Source organism: Propithecus coquereli, unplaced genomic scaffold (genome assembly GCF_000956105.1).
Source record: "Propithecus coquereli isolate 6110/MARCELLA unplaced genomic scaffold, Pcoq_1.0 Scaffold341, whole genome shotgun sequence".
Taxonomy (NCBI): domain Eukaryota; kingdom Metazoa; phylum Chordata; class Mammalia; order Primates; family Indriidae; genus Propithecus; species Propithecus coquereli.
The window spans coordinates 1304410-1321725 of record NW_012149075.1 but is presented as its reverse complement, the minus strand read 5'-3'; the positions used below and the strand labels follow the sequence as shown (position 1 = coordinate 1321725).

At 53.1% G+C, this 17316-nt stretch overlaps 1 protein-coding gene across 3 annotated transcripts in view; it reads right to left on the bottom strand.

Moving 5' to 3' along the window:
- EPHB2 (EPH receptor B2) overlaps positions 1-17316 on the bottom strand; it is a 180320-nt gene that overhangs the window by 3801 nt on the left and 159203 nt on the right. For 2 of the 3 annotated variants that reach the window (XM_012650871.1, XM_012650869.1), the window contains exons 7-13: positions 14358-14520; positions 12139-12247; positions 11265-11329; positions 4107-4229; positions 3282-3529; positions 2100-2315; positions 941-1090 (exon numbers count right to left, since the gene is read on the bottom strand). In XM_012650871.1, the coding sequence (XP_012506325.1) occupies positions 941-1090; positions 2100-2315; positions 3282-3529; positions 4107-4229; positions 11265-11329; positions 12139-12247; positions 14358-14520 (1074 nt within the window). Of the gene's footprint in view, positions 1-940; positions 1091-2099; positions 2316-3281; positions 3530-4106; positions 4230-11264; positions 11333-12138; positions 12248-14357; positions 14521-17316 lie in introns of all 3 variants that reach the window. The other variant, XM_012650870.1, reaches the window with a different exon arrangement.

The window sequence follows — 17316 nt, the reverse complement described above, 5'->3', positions numbered from 1 at the left end:
CCCAGGGTCCACCAGGCTGACCCTCCTGTGCCCTGCCCCACTAGCCCTTTCGCTTTCCCATCTGTGAGCCCCTCCTGGCTTTGATGGCCCTGAAGACTCCCCTCTCTGGCCCCTTGCTTGACCCCAGGTGGCCACATTCTCCATTTCAGCGCCATTTACAGCCCCAGGTAAGAGGTACCTCCCCTGTCAGGCCCCACAGCCCCCTTCCACCACCCCCACCTGTTCCTCTGTCGGAAAGGAGCCTGGATACACCTGTCCAATCTGTCCTGCCACCACGGCCAGATTCAGATTCATCCTCCATGCTCCCACTGTGGGTCACCCTCCCTGTTCAAGAAGCTTCTTCCAGTCCCCCTGTCTGCATTTTTGCTAATGGAAATCCCTTGGGTTGACTTTGAAACACTCTTCAGCATGACCCCTCATTATCCCACTCTGGGCACAGCCTTTGCACAGCCTGTTCTTTGCAAATGGAAGCCCTCACGTCTCCAAGTCCTTCTGCCATTTGAGGCCCACCTGTTTTGTGGATACTTCCTGGCTGCCCGTGCCTCGATGCCTACAGCTAGACCTCTGCCTTCTCCAACTTAGCACCTGATCATAAAAGGTCCTGATAACTGTATCCATTTCCTTGAATAGTTGTCTTGCCCCTCAATTAGGTGGCAAACACCTGAGCGGACATGGTCTCATTCAGGGCTGACCACGAGGTCCATGCATCCTGGAGATGTGCTGATTTGTGGGCAGGTGGCCTTTCCTACTCCCTTCCCCCTGCAGAGTCCGGGGTCCTGTGCAGACATTTCAATCAGGCACCGTCGGGCTGGGAGCTGCCCTGGCAGCCAGGCTCTCGATCTCAGAGGCCTATCTCCCTCGCCCTGGAAGACTGGCACAAGGCCAGGAGTCCCCCTCTTCCCCTCCCCCAGCTGGCTGGCTCACCCCCTTGGAGACTTACATCCTGGTTGGTCATGTCCCAGTAGGGCCGCTCCCCGTAGGACATCACCTCCCACATGACGATGCCGTAGCTCCACACATCGCTCGCTGAGGTGAACTTCCGGTACTGGATGGCTTCTGGGGCTGTCCAGCGGATGGGGATCTTCCCCCCCTGGGGGGAAGAGGGGCGGGTTTATGGGTAGGAGGCTGACTGCCTGGCCTCTTCTCTCAATACTCCCCCCTCTGTGCCCTGTGCTGCACCAATCTCATGACGCACCTCATTGTTCCCCAAACTCACTGTGCTGCTTCAGACCCCTGGGCATTTGCACATGCTGTGCCCTCCACATAAAGTGCCTTTTTCCACTCCACCATCTGGAAACCTCTTTCTCATCCCTAAAGACTTTCCCTAGCTCCCAAAGAGCTGTTCATTCTCCTTACTCCCACATCTGTGCCTCATGTCTCCCCACCAAGGAGGCCGGTCTCATACAGCACAGCACAGCACTCTAATTAATTGCCTGTGGGGAACCTGTGGCCTTCTGATTTCAAGATTGTTCTTTTTTAAGCACCAAAGGAGGCAAGAAAAGCTTCATCTTTCTCTGCCACACCTCTTTTAATAAAAGGATTTGTTCTGTAAGATTTCGATTCAGTCAAAAGGCCGCACTCAAGGATCTAGAAGGCCGCAGGCTTCCCACCCCTGAGTGGCAGCTCTGAGCTCTTTGTGTCTTATTTCTTTCCATTTAAAACCCTTCAACAACCCTAGCGGTTTTCAGGAGTGAGTTTGGGTGTTCAAGGGCCTCAGAGATCTGGCCCTGCCCACCTCTCCAGCACTGGTGCTCACCGCCTTCCCCTTACAGCCTGAATCCCAGGCCCAGGACCTGCCCCGAGAACATTTTTACTGGCCTTCTGGCTCTCGGCTCAGGTATCACCCGCTCTGGCAAGCCACCTTCTGCCTCCAAGGCCGGTTGCCCTCGCTCATTGCCCTGTCACTGCTGTACTTCTGTGTTCCCCACCAGCCTGGGAGCTCTAAGAGAGCTCCTGGCAGGATGTCTCTCTGTGTCTCCAGGGCCCAGCACGGTGCTTGGCACGAGCAGGGGTCAGTGACAGTGTACTGGAGGGAGAGATGGACATTTATGCCCTTGTCTCTAGCGCTATGACTCCTGTGGTCCTTGCCTCCATCTTACCAGGGCACTGGTGTAGGTGGGGTCTGAGGTATCGTCCTCCAGAAAGCGTGAGAGCCCGAAGTCAGACACCTTGCAGACCAGGTTGCTGTTGACGAGGATGTTGCGGGCGGCCAGGTCACGGTGCACGTAGTTCATGTCTGCCAGGTACTTCATGCCGGCCGCGATGCCCCGTAGCATGCCCACCAGCTGGATGACTGTGAACTGCCCGTCGTTTTGCTTGGGGAGAAGTGGAGAAAACACAGAGTAAACAGAACAGCAGGCACCAGAGCTCTGGATCATCCTCGCACTGGGGAACCAGAGCAGGACCCTGCCAACCTGGCTTTGGGTTCCCTTCGGGAAGGACTCAGATGCCCGGGCACCTCAGAGAGGCCACCTTCAGGGTGGTGGAGAGAACATGGGCTTTGAGGAAGACACACCTGGTTTGACTCTGGCTCTGCCCCTTCCTGGCTGTGCAATCTGGGACTTGTGACCTAACCTCTCTGAGTCTGTTTCCTCATCTGTGTGTTAAATTGGGATAAGTAATGCGCACCTCCCATGGCTGTTCAGAGTAAAACAAGAAGGTACACGGCACATAGCAGGTAGTTTTACTGAATGGCTGCTAGTCCAATGGCCTGCTTCTGACAGTCCAGTGCTCTTTGTCTAGCTGGTTGGCTGTGATCTCCTGGGGGTGACCTTGAAACTTTCCTCTGTTGGCCTCGTGCTCTGAAGTCTTCCCCCCATAGCCTGTACAGCTTTGGGGAAATCCAAAATCTGGCAAAAACTCTGAACGAGGGGTCAAGACACCTGGTTCCAGTCCAAGCTCTCGTCTTAATCCTCTAGGTGACCCTGGGCAATCCCTACCTCTCTTTGAGCCTGTTTTCTCCTGTGCATAATGAGGAGGCTGGCTAAGGGCGTGGATGGAAACAGATTTCAGATTGTGTGCCGACTCTGATTGACTGGTGTGGCTTCCTGGGGAATCATACTGGGAAGGACCCTGAGATTGCTTCTGGGCTTAGTGGAAGAGAGTGCTAGGATTGATTAGCAATGCCTGCCATAGTAGGGGAATGGCAAGGGACAGCCTATAAGCCATTCCTGACCCAGCGCTTTTCCAAGACCCCTTCAGGTTCTGACACTATGAAAATATGTCCACAATTCCTTTTCCTGTCCCACTCATGGGCCCCTGGCACTCTTGGTTTCCCCTACCCGGAGGAAGGAGTCCAGGGAGCCATTCTCCATGAACTCAGTGATGATCATCACAGGTGTGCTCTTGGTGACAACACCCTCTAGGTGGATGACGTTGGGATGGTCGAACTGGCCCATAATGGAGGCCTCGCTCAGAAAGTCCCGGCGCTGCTTCTCGGTGTAGCCCGACTTGAGCGTCTTGATGGCCACGAAGATCTCTCTCTTGCCTGGCAGCTTCAGGTGGCCACTGCAGACCTCACCAAACTCCCCTGGGACAGATACACGGAGAGAGGCAGAAGATCACTTGCCAGGTAGAAGTGCCACCTCCCTGTTCCCTGTCACTTCCATTCCTGGGGCCTGCAGCTGCTCTTTCTCCTCAGTGATTAACTCATCCCTGCAGACACAGAACCCCTTTGAGAATGTGGGGGCCAGAAAAGTCCTAGCCACCTTTGGGAGAAGAGAGTATTAACGAATTCTGCAGGGTTGCCCCATGGTATCTGTCTGGGCATGGGGGTGAGGATGGAGGGGAACCTGGGGAGATGGGGATGGGTCCCTGGGATGAATGGCAGGAAGAAGGAAAAGCACTGGACTGAGTCCAGAGAGTTGGGCTCCAGACCCAGCTCAATCTCTGACTTGCTGTGCAAGCTCCTTCCCAGTTCCGTGCCTCAGTTTCCCCTTCTGTTGGTGAGGTGACCCTTCTTCCTTGGGCATTCTGAGCCTTCAGGCCTTGAAGGGTCCTTTGAGGCCCCTGTCCCACATCCTACCCTCTGCCCCAGGAGTACACACTGGGGTGGTCTGTGCACCCATGGCTGAGCCATGGAACCTGTGAGGGTACCAGCCACCTACCTGCTCCGATCACCTGCTCAATCTTGACACAGGAGATGTCAATTTCCTTGGCAAACTCCCGCACCGCCTCATTGGGGTCCTCGTAGGTGAAAGGGTCGATGTAGATCTTCATGCCTGGGGTCACTAGGGGACAAGACCAGGCTTGGTCACAGACGGACTCAAGGTGCGCACAAATGGAAAAGCAGGAGCCAGTCCCTCCATGGAGGGAAATCCACTCCCACGTGGCCCCCACAAGGAACTGGGCAACCCCTTCCTGCGGGAGACTTGACCTCTCTGGGCCTCATTGAGCTGAGTAGACGGGAGAGGGGGTCAGAGAGGCCAGGAGGGTGGCAAATGGGTTCTGGCTCTTGCTCCAGCTCTCACTGTTGGCAATGGCTTTCTGGGCAGCAGAGAGACGGTCAGGACTGATAAGCAGCGTCTGGTATGGGTGTGGGCATAGAAGGGTGAAAGGGTCGATAGGTTTTCTGCCCTTGCGGTAGAGAATCGAGGGGTGCCAAGAAAAGGAAGAGGAAGGCAAAAAGGAAGAGAGAGAACTGGAAGTAAATAACGGAGAGAGGAAAGAGCAGGCAGCAGACCATGTTCTTGGGGTCCGGCCAAGGAGATCGCCTGTCTCTCCAGGCCTAATTCATGTCTCCCCTCCCAGGGGAGGCCTTCCTGGTGGCCCAGCCCTCCCAGGCAGGCCCCAGAGCCTGGAGGGGCCACCTCACTCACCAGGGGCTGAGGACCCATGGCTCCTGGGCCCCTCCCAAGTCCCCCACTTGCCAAGTCTTAGCCCTTTCTGGTCCCTGATTCCCTGGTGATCGGCATGAGGCTAGACATGGGGCAGATTAGTGTGATTCCTAACCTGACGAAGGTTTTTATCTTTCGATGAAGAAAGAGAAGAAGGCAATCTGGATGTCAAAAACTCAATTCTGACCTGGCACTGAATCAGCAAAACGCTTTGAAGGAGGGGAACCCAAACATGTTCCTCCTTCCGGATGGATAACGGGTCTTTTGCCGCCCACACCTTCTGGCCTTCTCCCAGCCCAGGCCTCCCCCCGGCTTCTCCAGGCCCCTGCTCACATTCTCCCTCTGCTCCAGAGGCTGTGACTTTGGAGGCAGCAGCTCTAGGAGTTGGGAATAGGAATCCCTGGGTCACCATAAAGCTTGGCTGGTTGGTGAGCCGGGCCATCAACTCTGCTCAGCTGTGTGACTTTGGACATGTGAGTTGACCACTCTCAGCCTCTATTTCAGATATTCTGGGGATCTAGGAGTTGGAGCCCCTAACACAGGGGCTGGCAAATTGGCCTACTGCCTGTTTTATAAATAAAGTTTTATCGGAACACGCCATGCTCATTCCTTTGCCTATGCTGATTTCATGCTACAACAGCAGAGTTCAATGGTTACAACAGAGACCCAGGAAGCCTACAATCTTTATGATCTGGCCCCCCATAGAAAAGTTTGCCAAGTGCTGCTCTAACACATCAGCTTTATTTGGGATTATTTGTGTGGGTGTTTGTCTAGCCCTTTAGGTCAGGGTTTCTTAATTTGGGTCTGTGAGCCAATTTGGCATTCCTGGGATGGGTTTTGCGAGGTCTGGTAACCTCTTGAAATGGAATGCATTTGATATTATTGCCTTTCTGGACTCAAAAAGTAATTCATGCTCCTTCTAAATAAAAAAATTATGGAAATAAATATTGTCAAAAATAAAAGTTCTTAAAAATCCATCCCTGTGTTTAGACATCTGGATTTTTCTATCTTAAAATTTTACGCATATACACACATAGAGATGATTGTTTTTCTGGCCACAGTCTCTAAAACTTCCAGCAGAGTCTCCCAGGAGTCTGAGACCCCCAAAGAGGTTATGAAGCACCATGCAAGACTGAGTTCCTGGAGGAGGGGGTGGGTGCGCGATCTCTCCTCATTTCTCCCTCCCTGGCACACTGCATAAAGCTCTGCACACGACAGACACTCGGTGTCTGTAGAGCTGAGCAGAATCCAGATGGCAGAGAGAATAATAACAGCATCAGCTGTCACTTACTGAGCCCTTTGTCTGTGCCCGACACTGTGCCAGGCTCTTACATGCTTTATCTTATCTCTTCTGCCCCAGGACTCTTGGAGAAAAGGGTAATTATTCCCATTTTACATATAAGGAAACTGTGGCTCAGAGAGGCTAAGTTATCTGGCTAAAGGCACACAGTTAGCAAATGGAACAGCCAGGGTTTGAACCCAGGTCTGTCAGACTTGAGCCCAGGGCCAGTATTCTTAATCACCATGCTCACAGCCTCCTCGATGAAATACAACCAGGATCTGGTCTGTGTCTCCTCCTGGATGGAGTATTCAGCCTTGACTGCCTCCTTCCCCAAGTCAGTAACCTCAGAGCCAGGGGATCCGCTCCCTGGATCCTCTCTGGAGAATCCGCTCCCCGCTCCTCTCTTTCTTGCACAGACTCAATGCATGGCCTGTGGTTCTTGGCGCCTGGCTTTCAGCCCCAACAGAACTGGGGGAGGCCCCTTCTGGCGGGCCAGCCGGGTAGGGAGGGCAGGAATGGGTCAATGGGGAGGTAGGGGGAAGCGAGCAGGAGCTCGAAGCCTCCTTGATCACCTTTGCTGCCAACAAGTTAGTCGCCATCCCCAAGCCGTGGCCAGGAGCACTGGTCAGGTGGGCTCATCGCCACTTACAGGACAAAGGCAAGTGCCTCTGCCTGGCATTCCCAGCTCCCTGGGACTGGCCCTATGTCCAGCTCCCTGCCCTCTTCTCTCCAGCTAAAAGGACTTATTTATCTAGGGGTTCCAGACACACTTCACAATTTCTTGTCTCCGCACTTTTGTTCCTGTTGTTCTCTCCACCTGCAGCAACCTCTCCTCTTCCTCTTTGTGACCAGATCAAATGCCATCTCCTCTGTGAAGCCTGCCTGGATTCCTCCAGTGGAATCCCTCTCTTCAGGCTCCTGTAGCCCTGTCCCCACTCTTACAGCCCTGACGTCGGTGTGGCTTTTCCACCTTGTACTAGGTCTCCCAGATATGCCTGCCTGCAGCCCCCTGCTGCTCCTTTCTGGAATGCTCTGCTGCCCGTGCGGGCTTGCTTTACCTCCTCCTCTAGGAGGACAGAGGCCGGGTCTGTCTTGTTCATGCTGAATTCCAGGAACTGGCATACAGTGGGTGCTCGATAAATGCTTATTGAATGAATAATAGCATTATTCATTTATGTGCCTTCTTTCTCTCTTTCCACCTGTTTGGGGTCATGAATGCCTTCGAGCATTTGATGAAAGCTACATATCTGCTCCTTGGGAGAGTATTCCCGTGTGTGCACACCTATATTCCACATGTAATTTTGGAGTGTTCGCAGGCCCTTGGAAGCTCTAGGGGTCTGTAAACCCCAAGTTATGAGCCCTTGGTCTAGAATGCTGGCTCTGGAGTACATACGTGAAGGTGGTATACAGTAGATGCTTAATAAACATTTACTGAATGTATGTTCAGTATGGATTTTCTAGGTACCAGGTCCTGTTCTAGGTGCTTTATAGTTTTGGATCCAATTACTCCTTCTAACAAGCCTACTAGGTAAGTGCTATTATCAGGCCGAACCTTATGAAATTGTCAATATTTGTTTCTGACCTACAAAAATAGCAATTTCATTGGGTACAACCCAATATTACCTGTATTTTTCAGATGAGGAAACCATATGGCATAAGAAATGTTACATGACCCATTCATGGGGACATGAACCCAGCTCGTAATGGTAGAAGTGGGGTTTGAACCCAAGCTGGCTTCAGAGTCTCCACTTGTAACCACCAGGCTGCAGTGTCTTCTAGACCCTTCCCCCATCTGTCTCCTGGGACGGAAGCTGAACTCCTCCTGGCCAGAGCTTCACACAGGACCTGGCTCCCAGGAGGCATTTGCGGGACTGAGGGTGGATAGCGACCTCTGCAGGCAGAGTCTCCAGGAACACCGGGCTGTTGCTTGGATGATTTATGCCCGTCAGAGCCACTGACTGTCGTCCTGAACTCAAAGGGGAAATTCACGATGAGGAAAGAGAAACCAAGTGTGCAGAGTCCCGAGTTTGAATTCAGGTTCTCCCGCTGCTAATGCTCACTAATAAGCTGCTTTGTGAGTTTGAATCCGGGATCAACCACTGTGCGATCCAGCTGTGTGCCCTTGGGCAGGTTACTTAACCTCTGTGCCTCACTTTTTTCACCCACCAAATGGGTATAGTAAACAGTACCTATCTCATTTTTAAAGGGATTGCAAGGGTTAAGTGAGCGTATCTTGTTCAAGGGTTCAGTACAGTAGTTGGCAAATAGAAAGCACTGAATAATTATTACCTGTTGCAAAGCAGAGCTGTCTATTATTAAATAGCATTATTATAAAGCACTTTAATATCTCCTAATTCATTTAATCCTCACGACCCTGTGAAAGAAGTATCATTCTCGCTCCTTCCCACATAAAGATGCCAAGGCTCAGAGGTTTGACGACTTCCCCGAGGTCACCCAGCCGGCCAGTGGCAGAGCAGGGATGAGAAACCAGGTCAGTCCCTCCGGCCCCACATCCAGGCACCAAAGACCGTGGTACTCACTCAGCACCTGCTGAGCAACGGAAGACACGCGACCGTGTGGGTGACTACAAGCCAGTCACACACGTCTCTGGGCCTCAGCTTCCTCCTCTGTCCCGGCCACACAGGGGTGTTGGGTGGTTTACGGGGCGGCAGTGCTTTGAAAAGAACAAAGCCCTGCTCAGGTCTAATGCTGCGGCTCAGGATGCAGGGAGTGGGAACTTAGGCATTAAAATGTGTTGATCTATGAACAAATCCTGGGGTTTATTTTTAAAATAAATCTCACCTATTTTCTTATTACTGACCCACGCTCCAAATAACAATGCTCCCAACGGGCTCCAGGTGACGGAGCACGTGAGCCTGTCCTGTTCCAGCTCAGTGGAATGTGGACAGCACAGGGCCAAGAGTGTGCGCTCTGGAGCCAGACAGCTGGGTTCACGCCCCAGCTCCTTCCTGAGCAGCTGTGCAACCTCTCTGCCTCAGTTTCCTCCTACTTGAAGTAGGAAAGTATAAGGATTAAATGCATAAATATACATAAAGCATGAAGACGATTCTTGGTGCACAGAATGTACTGAGCATATCTAGCCATATCCACGATCACGATTTTATTAGTTGGGGAGTAGGAGGAAGGGACACGATTTATGACTTTTATTTTGAACCTACAGGTGATTTTTATTTCGGTGTAGTTAAATGTGTCCACCTTTTTCTCCCGAACTTTCCATTGCTTTTATGCTTAGAAAGTCCTTTTCCATTTCCATATCCATTAAATAAGTTACGTAAATTATCTTCTAGAAATTTTAATGGTTTAATTATTTCTGCATGTATGTCCGAAACTATTTTTAAACCCAGGAAATTTTGCTTCAGAGCAAGTCTAACCCAGAGGCTTAATATCTAGAACTCCCTGACCCTGCTGTTTCCTGCAGACCCTACATCCAACCCTGCAGCAAATCTAGTGGCCGTACCCTCAAATATGTCAGATTCCAACGCTTCCCCCCACCTCCACCACTGCCGCTTGGTCCGGTCGCCATCACATATTCCCTGGATTATTCCAGCATCTACCTCACAGGGCTGCCTGCGTCAGCCCCTCCAGTCCATTTTCCATATAGCAGCCAGAGACGTCCTGCCAAGACGGTAACTCAGAGCACGTCGGTCTCTGCTCAGAACCTGCTAGCAGCTCCCCATTTCACTCAGGGAAGAGGCTGGCGGAATCTGCACGTCGGGCTCCCTCCTACCTCCCCCACCTCCCTGTTCACTGCGTTCCAGGCACGCCGGCCTCTCTGCTATTCCTGAAACCTGCCAGGGATGCTGCCGCCTCAGGGCCTTTGCACTGGCTGTTCCATCTGCCTGGAATGCTCTTCCCTCAGACACCTCCGAGCAGCTCACTCCCCCAGCTCCTTTGTCTCTTTGTTCGGATAAAACCCTCCCAACGAGGCCAGCCCCACCTGCCCTGTTTAAAAACACAACCCTGAGCCCCACAACTCTCAGTCCATTACCTGTTCCACTGTGACCTATGGCACTTTCATCTTCCAACATGCCACATGCTTTACCCATTTATGACATGTATCTTTTTATTCCCCGTCCCCCCCACTAAATATAACTTCTTCAAAGGCCGGGACATTTGGTCTGTTTGCTCAGGCATCCCCACACCTACAACAGGGCCTGCACACATAGTGGGCCCACCACAGAGGTGTGGCAATTGCAGGGATATGACGATGGCTTCTTTGCCTGGAGGCAGCCATCTGAGGAACCCCTGAGGTGTCCCACTGAGTACAGTTTGAGAAGCTATGCTGGATCCTTTCGAATTCCTTTCTGCTGGGTCAGCCGGGGAAAGGACTAGGCTCCCGTGGCCCTGAACTCCTACTCCCCGATCGCTGGTTCGGCCAAGGTCAAGTGGAGAGAGGAATCTGTGATCTACTCTTCCCTCTGGCCCTTCAGGAGGGGGCACCTGCTTTGGGGGTGCGTGTGGCACGTACACCCCCAGCCCTGGCCTGACGCGGGAGGGGACAGTGGGGGAAATGGGGCACGGTGGGGGGAAGCGGCCACCAGCGGAGTCCCCAGGGAGGAACGGGGGAGGGGGCTGGAGCGGTGGAGTGAGAGGCAGGGGCTCCTGCTGCCTTTCCCTCGCACCTCCAGGGCCAGAGCCTGGGGTCCCCATCGTGTCATTCATTCGTTCAATTCGATTCACTTATTTATTCTGCGAACGTGTACCTAGTGCCTGCCACGTGCCGGGCACCGGGCTGGTGCCGGGGAGGCAGCGGGGAATGTCAGACCGAGTTCCAGAGCCGCAGGGGCCACGCTACGGTGGCAGAGAGATGAGGAAATGCTGTCACAGGCAGCCTGGCCAGAGGGGCTGTGCACGCACAGCTGGGGGCCCAAGCCAGGGTGGGTGGGGCAGGGGGTCTCAGAGGGCTGCGTAGGGATGAGGGACGCGTAAGAGCCGTGCAGGGGAAGGGAACGGAGAGGTGCTCCCGGCGGAGGCACAGCACGTGGCAGGGCGGAGAGGCGAGTGAGCCTGGCTCATTTCAGTCTGGCTGCAGCTCGGGAGGAGGAGGTGGGAGGAGATTCTGGAGGTCCCGGGGAACTGACAGGGAGGGGCCCAAGGGAGCCAGCCCCGCTGGGCTGTGTACATACTGTGGCCACTGGTGTAGTGCTGCAGCTTGTCCGTGTATTCCGAGTCGGCACGCTCAAACCCCCGTCTTCTGGAACAAGAGCAAAGGGCTGGAGCCACCTGGGGGCGCCCAGGGAGCTGGGAGCCACAGTGGGTGATAGGGAGAGAGTGGGCAGACCCTGGAAGCCACGCCCCTTCCAGAGGGCTCCCTGCCTGCCCCTTCTGGCCCTACCCATCCCTTCCCACTTGTCCTGCCTTCAGTCCAGGCTCACTCTTGCCCCCTCCCCTCTCCAGCCACGCCCCTTTCAAAGAGCACAGCTGTTCCAGCCCTGGCTCTGGCCCTGGGGGCTTCTGTCCATCTGGCCTTCTGGTCTGGTCTGAGTGGGGAACTCAGTAAGGAAGAGATCTCTCTTTGCATTGTGCCCAGAAGAAGTCAGGGAACCAGTCCCACCCTCTTGCCTTTGCTTGTGCTGTGCAGGAGACTTGGGGGGCCTTTCCCCACCTCCTCCTGACTAAGTCCCCCCGCCTTTCCAGCAGCTCAGCCAGGGGGCCTGAACTCATACAGAAAGTGGGGTGCTCTGTACTCCCCTTCTGCCAGCCCCTAAGCTCCCAGCGCCCTGCAATCTTCCTTGCCCACCGTTCTGAGACGTTCCTTCATGCTGCAGTGCTAGCGTCTCAGTGTGCCACCCCTTGGGACGGTGGGCTTGTCAAGGGCGAGGCCTAGCCCAAAGCGGGGACTGTTTAGGCAGTGGGAGGCCACTCGACCCGAGTCTCTCCCTGCCCCTGACGACCGTGGGAATGCCTCTTCTGTCCCCCAACTCTTAGGAATGGCCGAATGGATGGCGAGAGCCCATCTCGGACAGCGAGGGCTGGAGCAGGCCTGGGGCCCCCACCCACCTGTTACACACGATGCCGATGACAACCACGGCAATGAGGAAGACCAGGCCAGCGGCCGAGGAGCCGATGATGAGTGGCAGCTTCTCCTGGATGCTTGTCTGGTACTCGGCTGGGGAGAGAGCACAGCGGGGTTCTCATCCTGGCTCTGGGAGTCCTAATGGCTGCCCCACCTCCCCAGTCTCCTGAGATCCCCAGACTCTACTGTCCCTGAAAGAGCATCTGCCACATGTCCATGCGGAGACCGGGCTGTCACTCACTGACAAGTAACCTTGGATGAGTCCACGAACCACTCCAATCCTCAATTTCTCATCTATAAAATGGGTGTAATAATACCCACATCTCGATGTTGGTGTGAAAACCAACAGTGGCAATAGCTGATACACACAGAGGCAGGTACAAGTGTAGACTCTGGAGCCAGACCCGCCGGCTGTGGGTCCCCACGGTGTCACTTACTGTCTGTGTGAACTCTTAATTGTCTGTGCCTGTGCCTCAGTTTCCTTATCTGTAAAATGGGCAGAATACTGGTTCCCCTCTCCTGGGACTGCTGTGTAAAGCACTTAGAACAACACCTGGCGCCTAGCAAGCACTCAGTAAATATGAAGTTACTGTTATTGTTTCATGTGTCAATCACTGTGCTAAGTATGTTACGTATCTTGTTTGAGTCTCAGCACAGTCCCATGATGTACTTCCTATGCACACCTCACATTTCAGATGAGGAAACTGAGCTTAGAGAGGTCGTGATTTGCCTCAGGTCACACACACTTAGGAAGTGGCCCCAAAGCCAGCATTCGAACCCAGGTCTGCTTGACCCAAAGCTGGGACTTAAATGAGATTATGCATAAAATGCACTTGGCGTTGGCCTGGCTCTTGGAAACCACTCGGTCCAATCTTAATGCCACCAACACCATCGTCGTTTTAAATTTCATTACTTTTCCTTCTCATCTGCTCCCTGACCATACCAGGAGCTTGTCACGGTCGGGGACGAGGTCAACTCTGGGTCCTTAGCACCTGCACATGGCGTGGCAAACGGCAGGGCCCAGCACACATTTGTTGAATTAATAAGGAAGGGGTCCTGGAAAAGTCCCCCAGTTCCCAGTCACGGTCAGTGACACTCGTCCAAGGGCTCAGACAGGTGGAAACAGCTGGCCATGAGGAAGAGGGAGATTTTACAAAGGAGGCGAGTGCTGGAGGAGAGGGTGGAGCCCTAGGGAGGATTTCTGGGATAAGGCAAGAATTCAGGAGCCTCTGAAATGTTCAACCAGATAAAGGCCCAGTGGCTGAACGTGGATGCTAACCCAAGAAGGGATGCTGGAATCTGGTCATAGGCAAAGCTGCCCTGGAGCTTGGCTGGCTGGTGAAAGGGCTCCCAGACCCACAGCAATGACAACGATGACATAACTACTATTTGGTGAGCGCTGACTATGCGTGGGACCTAGTCTAACCCTGTGCTAGGTCCCTCATCTTATACTAGTTTGATAATGACGGTGATAATGAATGAGATTGTTGTTGTCTCCCTCATTTATGGATGAGAAAACTGAGAGTCACAGAGGTAAGGTGACTTATTCAGGGCCACATAGTTGGGGCTGAATCGGCAATGGAACTCCCATCTATCTGGCTTCAGAGCTTATGCTCCTTAAACTATGCTGCTCCTCAAAGATTATTAGAGCAGGAATGGTGCTTAGAGACCATGTAGTCCCAGAGAGGGAAACACACAGCACACGGGCTGCAACCTCCCATTCCCTTGCCTGGGGCAGACATTACTAATCCATCCCAGCAGTTCTTCCTGCTGAACTCAGATGTGGCTTCAGAATCCTTCTCCATCTAACTGCAAGTCTTTGGCGTTGTGTATGGACAAAATATGTTTACTCTCTCAGATTGAATATGATGCTTTCCTTTTAAAGATGAGAAAAATTTGGAGCAGGGAATGAGAGTGACTTGCTCAGTGTGGCTCTGCAAGTTACACCTGAGCTCCCCAGAATCCTGGCTGACACGATGGCAACAGAGGAGTCCCCATCTTTTCTGGGCCACAGAAACAAGTCCCCTCTATGTGGCTGTGCAGCTCGTATGGTGCACAAAGTTCTGAGGCCAGGAGGGAGGGAGGTCCCACATCTAGACGAGGGGCGCCTTTTCTAATCTGCACAAACGCGTGTCACAGGAATGGTGGCCCTCGAGTTTGCTCCGTGTGTGGAGCCAGTGCTTGCCTGTTGGACTCTGCTCACCTTCCGTCATGGTCTGGAAGTACATCTTGCCACTGTAGCGCCCATAGCCCGCCACGGTGCGTGCCCGCACCTGGAAGACATAGATGGCGCCGGCTTTGAGGCCCTGCACAGTGACCGTGTTGGTGGGGCTTTTTATGGCTGTGGCGTTGTACTCACTGAGCTCCTGCCGAGGAACAGAGAAGAAGGTTAGTGAGGTCGTTGCCCACAGGGGGCCCAGAGCCCACTGCCCGCTCCTGCCACGTTGGGGCACATCTGGTCATTGGATGCACATCTGTGGTTCCTAATACTTCACTCCCTTCCTGTGACAGAGCTGCACACCCATGCCTTTTGCCATGTGACTTTGCAACGCTTCCCACCAAAGTAGGCAGAGTATATTTCTCTGCCTCATGGATGTTGGATTTGTCCATGTGACTTGTGTTGGCCACTGGAACGTTCTAGTGGACATGACCCAACCAGAGGCTTTATGTGTGCCTGCTGATCTGGCTTGGCCTCTCGTGCTTCTGCTGTCTGCCCTGGGTAACAGCTGGCTCTAGAATGAGAGACATGTGGAGGCCCTGACCCAACTCCTAGGCTGAAACAGGGCTGCCCCAGTCGACTCACAGACAGAAACCCATGAACAAGAAAAACAGCCACTTGTTGTCACAAGCCATTGGATCTGGGGGATTGTTTGTTTTGCAGTGTTATCTCAGTAACAGCTGACTAATACACACATACCGAGTGGTCACTGCGTGCAGACCCTGAGGACTGGACTGTGAGTTCCTGGAGACAGCAGGGAGAGGGCCCGCCCACCTCATCCACATCTGCATGCCCCTCCCTGCCCTGTGCCTTGACGAGTTAAGTGGAAGGACCCCCACTCATCCTCAGCACACGTGGGTGAGGCAAGAACTAAGGCCCAGAAATGGAAAATGATGCTCAAAGTCACACATCTGTTTTTGTGTGTTTTTTGGGTCTCAACCCGGGGCTTTTGTGTGGTGCCTTTTCTTGTGTCCACCTTTTTGTGTCCCGAGCCTTTTGTGTTCTCTTTTTGGCGATGTGGAGCGCTCTTCTTTTGGTCTTTTGTGTTGTGTCTGGTGTCTGTGTGTGTGTGGGCGGGGACAGAGCCCGCTGTTGTGTGGGGGGTGTGGTGTTGTGGTGTGGGGGGGCTGTTGTTCTTTTTGGGGCCTGTGTGCTGTGCGTGGGAGCTTTTTCTGACCGTTTTTTTTTTCGGTCTGCGTTGGGTGGTGGGTTGGGTCCGGGAGGGGGCCGTGGCTTTGGTTGGGTCGGTCCGTCCAGGCAAGCAGTGTGGGGATTCCAATCCTTTGAAGACCAGGACATTCTTTGAGAAGCTGATGAAAATCTGTGAACCCTTATCCAGAAACACACATACGTAATCATACATACATATCACGTACCTATCATGGGGCGCACAGCACCCCTGAAAACCCTCCTGAAACAATGAAAGCTCAGTGTGAGCAATGTCATTACAGGCATTATAGTGCAGAGGCTGAGACCACACACTGGAGCCAGACTTCCTGGGTTCGAATCCTGGCTCCACTGCTTATGACTTCTGTGACCTTGGGCGAGCTCCTTAACTTCCGTGTCTTCATCCATAAAATGGGGTTAGGAAGAGGAGCTGCCTCAAAAGGTTGTTTAGATACGATAAATAGATATGTACAAAACGCTCACACTGGCAGGGTAAGCACAATGGGCCTGTGACCTGGTCTGGGAGGGGGCTATCAGGTGAAGTCAGGGAAAGCTCCCTGGCAAGTGGGGGCACTGGACTGGAATCTTAAAAAACAAATAGCGCTGGGCGTGATGGCTCACACCTGTAATCCCAGCACTTCGGGAAGCCAAGGTGGGAGGATTGCTTGAGGCCAGGAGTTCTAGACCAGACTGGGCAACATAGCGAGACCCCCATCCCCACAAGAAAATAAAATAATAGCCGGGCATGGTGGTGAGTACCTCTAGTCCTAGCTACTCAGGAGGCTCAACTGGGAGGATTGCTTGAGCCAGATCATAGCTTACTCGAGGCTGCAGTGAGCTATGATCTTGCCACTGCATTCCAACCTGGGTGACACATCAACACCCTGTTTTTTTTTTTTTTTTAAAAAAGGACAAGCAGGAGTCACCCAGGCAAAGAAGGGTGTTCCTGAGAAAAGGAGCAGCAGGTGCAAAGGCAAGGAGGTGAGAAAAACCTTGGGATGGGGGCGCTAGAGAGGGGGCTGACCTGCGAGTGTGTCTCCCCACCCCCATACTGGGGGAGGCAGGGATGGCTGGTGTGAGGCAGCAGCAGATAGGAAATCTCTTTTGCTGAGCCAGATCATCTGCCTCCTCCTCCAGGAAGCCTCCTGGACTTCCCAGCCAGATGCACCTCTCCCTTCTCTGAGCCCAGAGCACTTGCTGGGGGTGCCATAGGAGGAGGTTCCTGCCATGTCCCCTCGCCAGGGGCTGAGGCTCCTCTTGCGCCCTTGACTGTAAGCTCACGAGGGAGGGCCATGTTTGTTTCCCTGCACCGCACACAGGGCCCCGCGCAGAGTCCTTCCCCGATGCGCACAGGTGAAGGCTGACCCCTTAGCCTGGCATTCCAGACCCTGTGTGACACGCCCTTTGCCAGCCTCTCCTGCCACCTCCGCAATGTCCTCTGGGCTCCAGCCATCCCCAGCTCCTTCCCCTCTCTTGGCAGGGCTGCCAGATTTAGAAACTAAAATTCAGGATGTTGCTCAGTTAAATTTAAATTTCAGATCAATGACAAATAATTTTTAGTATAAATATGTCCCATGAAACATTTGGGACAGACTTATACTAAAAAATTATCATTGGTTTATCTGGCATTCAGTCTAACTGGGCTTCTTTATTTTATCGGGCAACTCTCTTTCTTCCACTTCTTTATTGGTGGGCTTTAGGGTTGCCAGATTTAGCTAATAAAAATAAAAGACACCCACTGACATTTGAATTTCAAGTAAACAACAAATAATTTTGT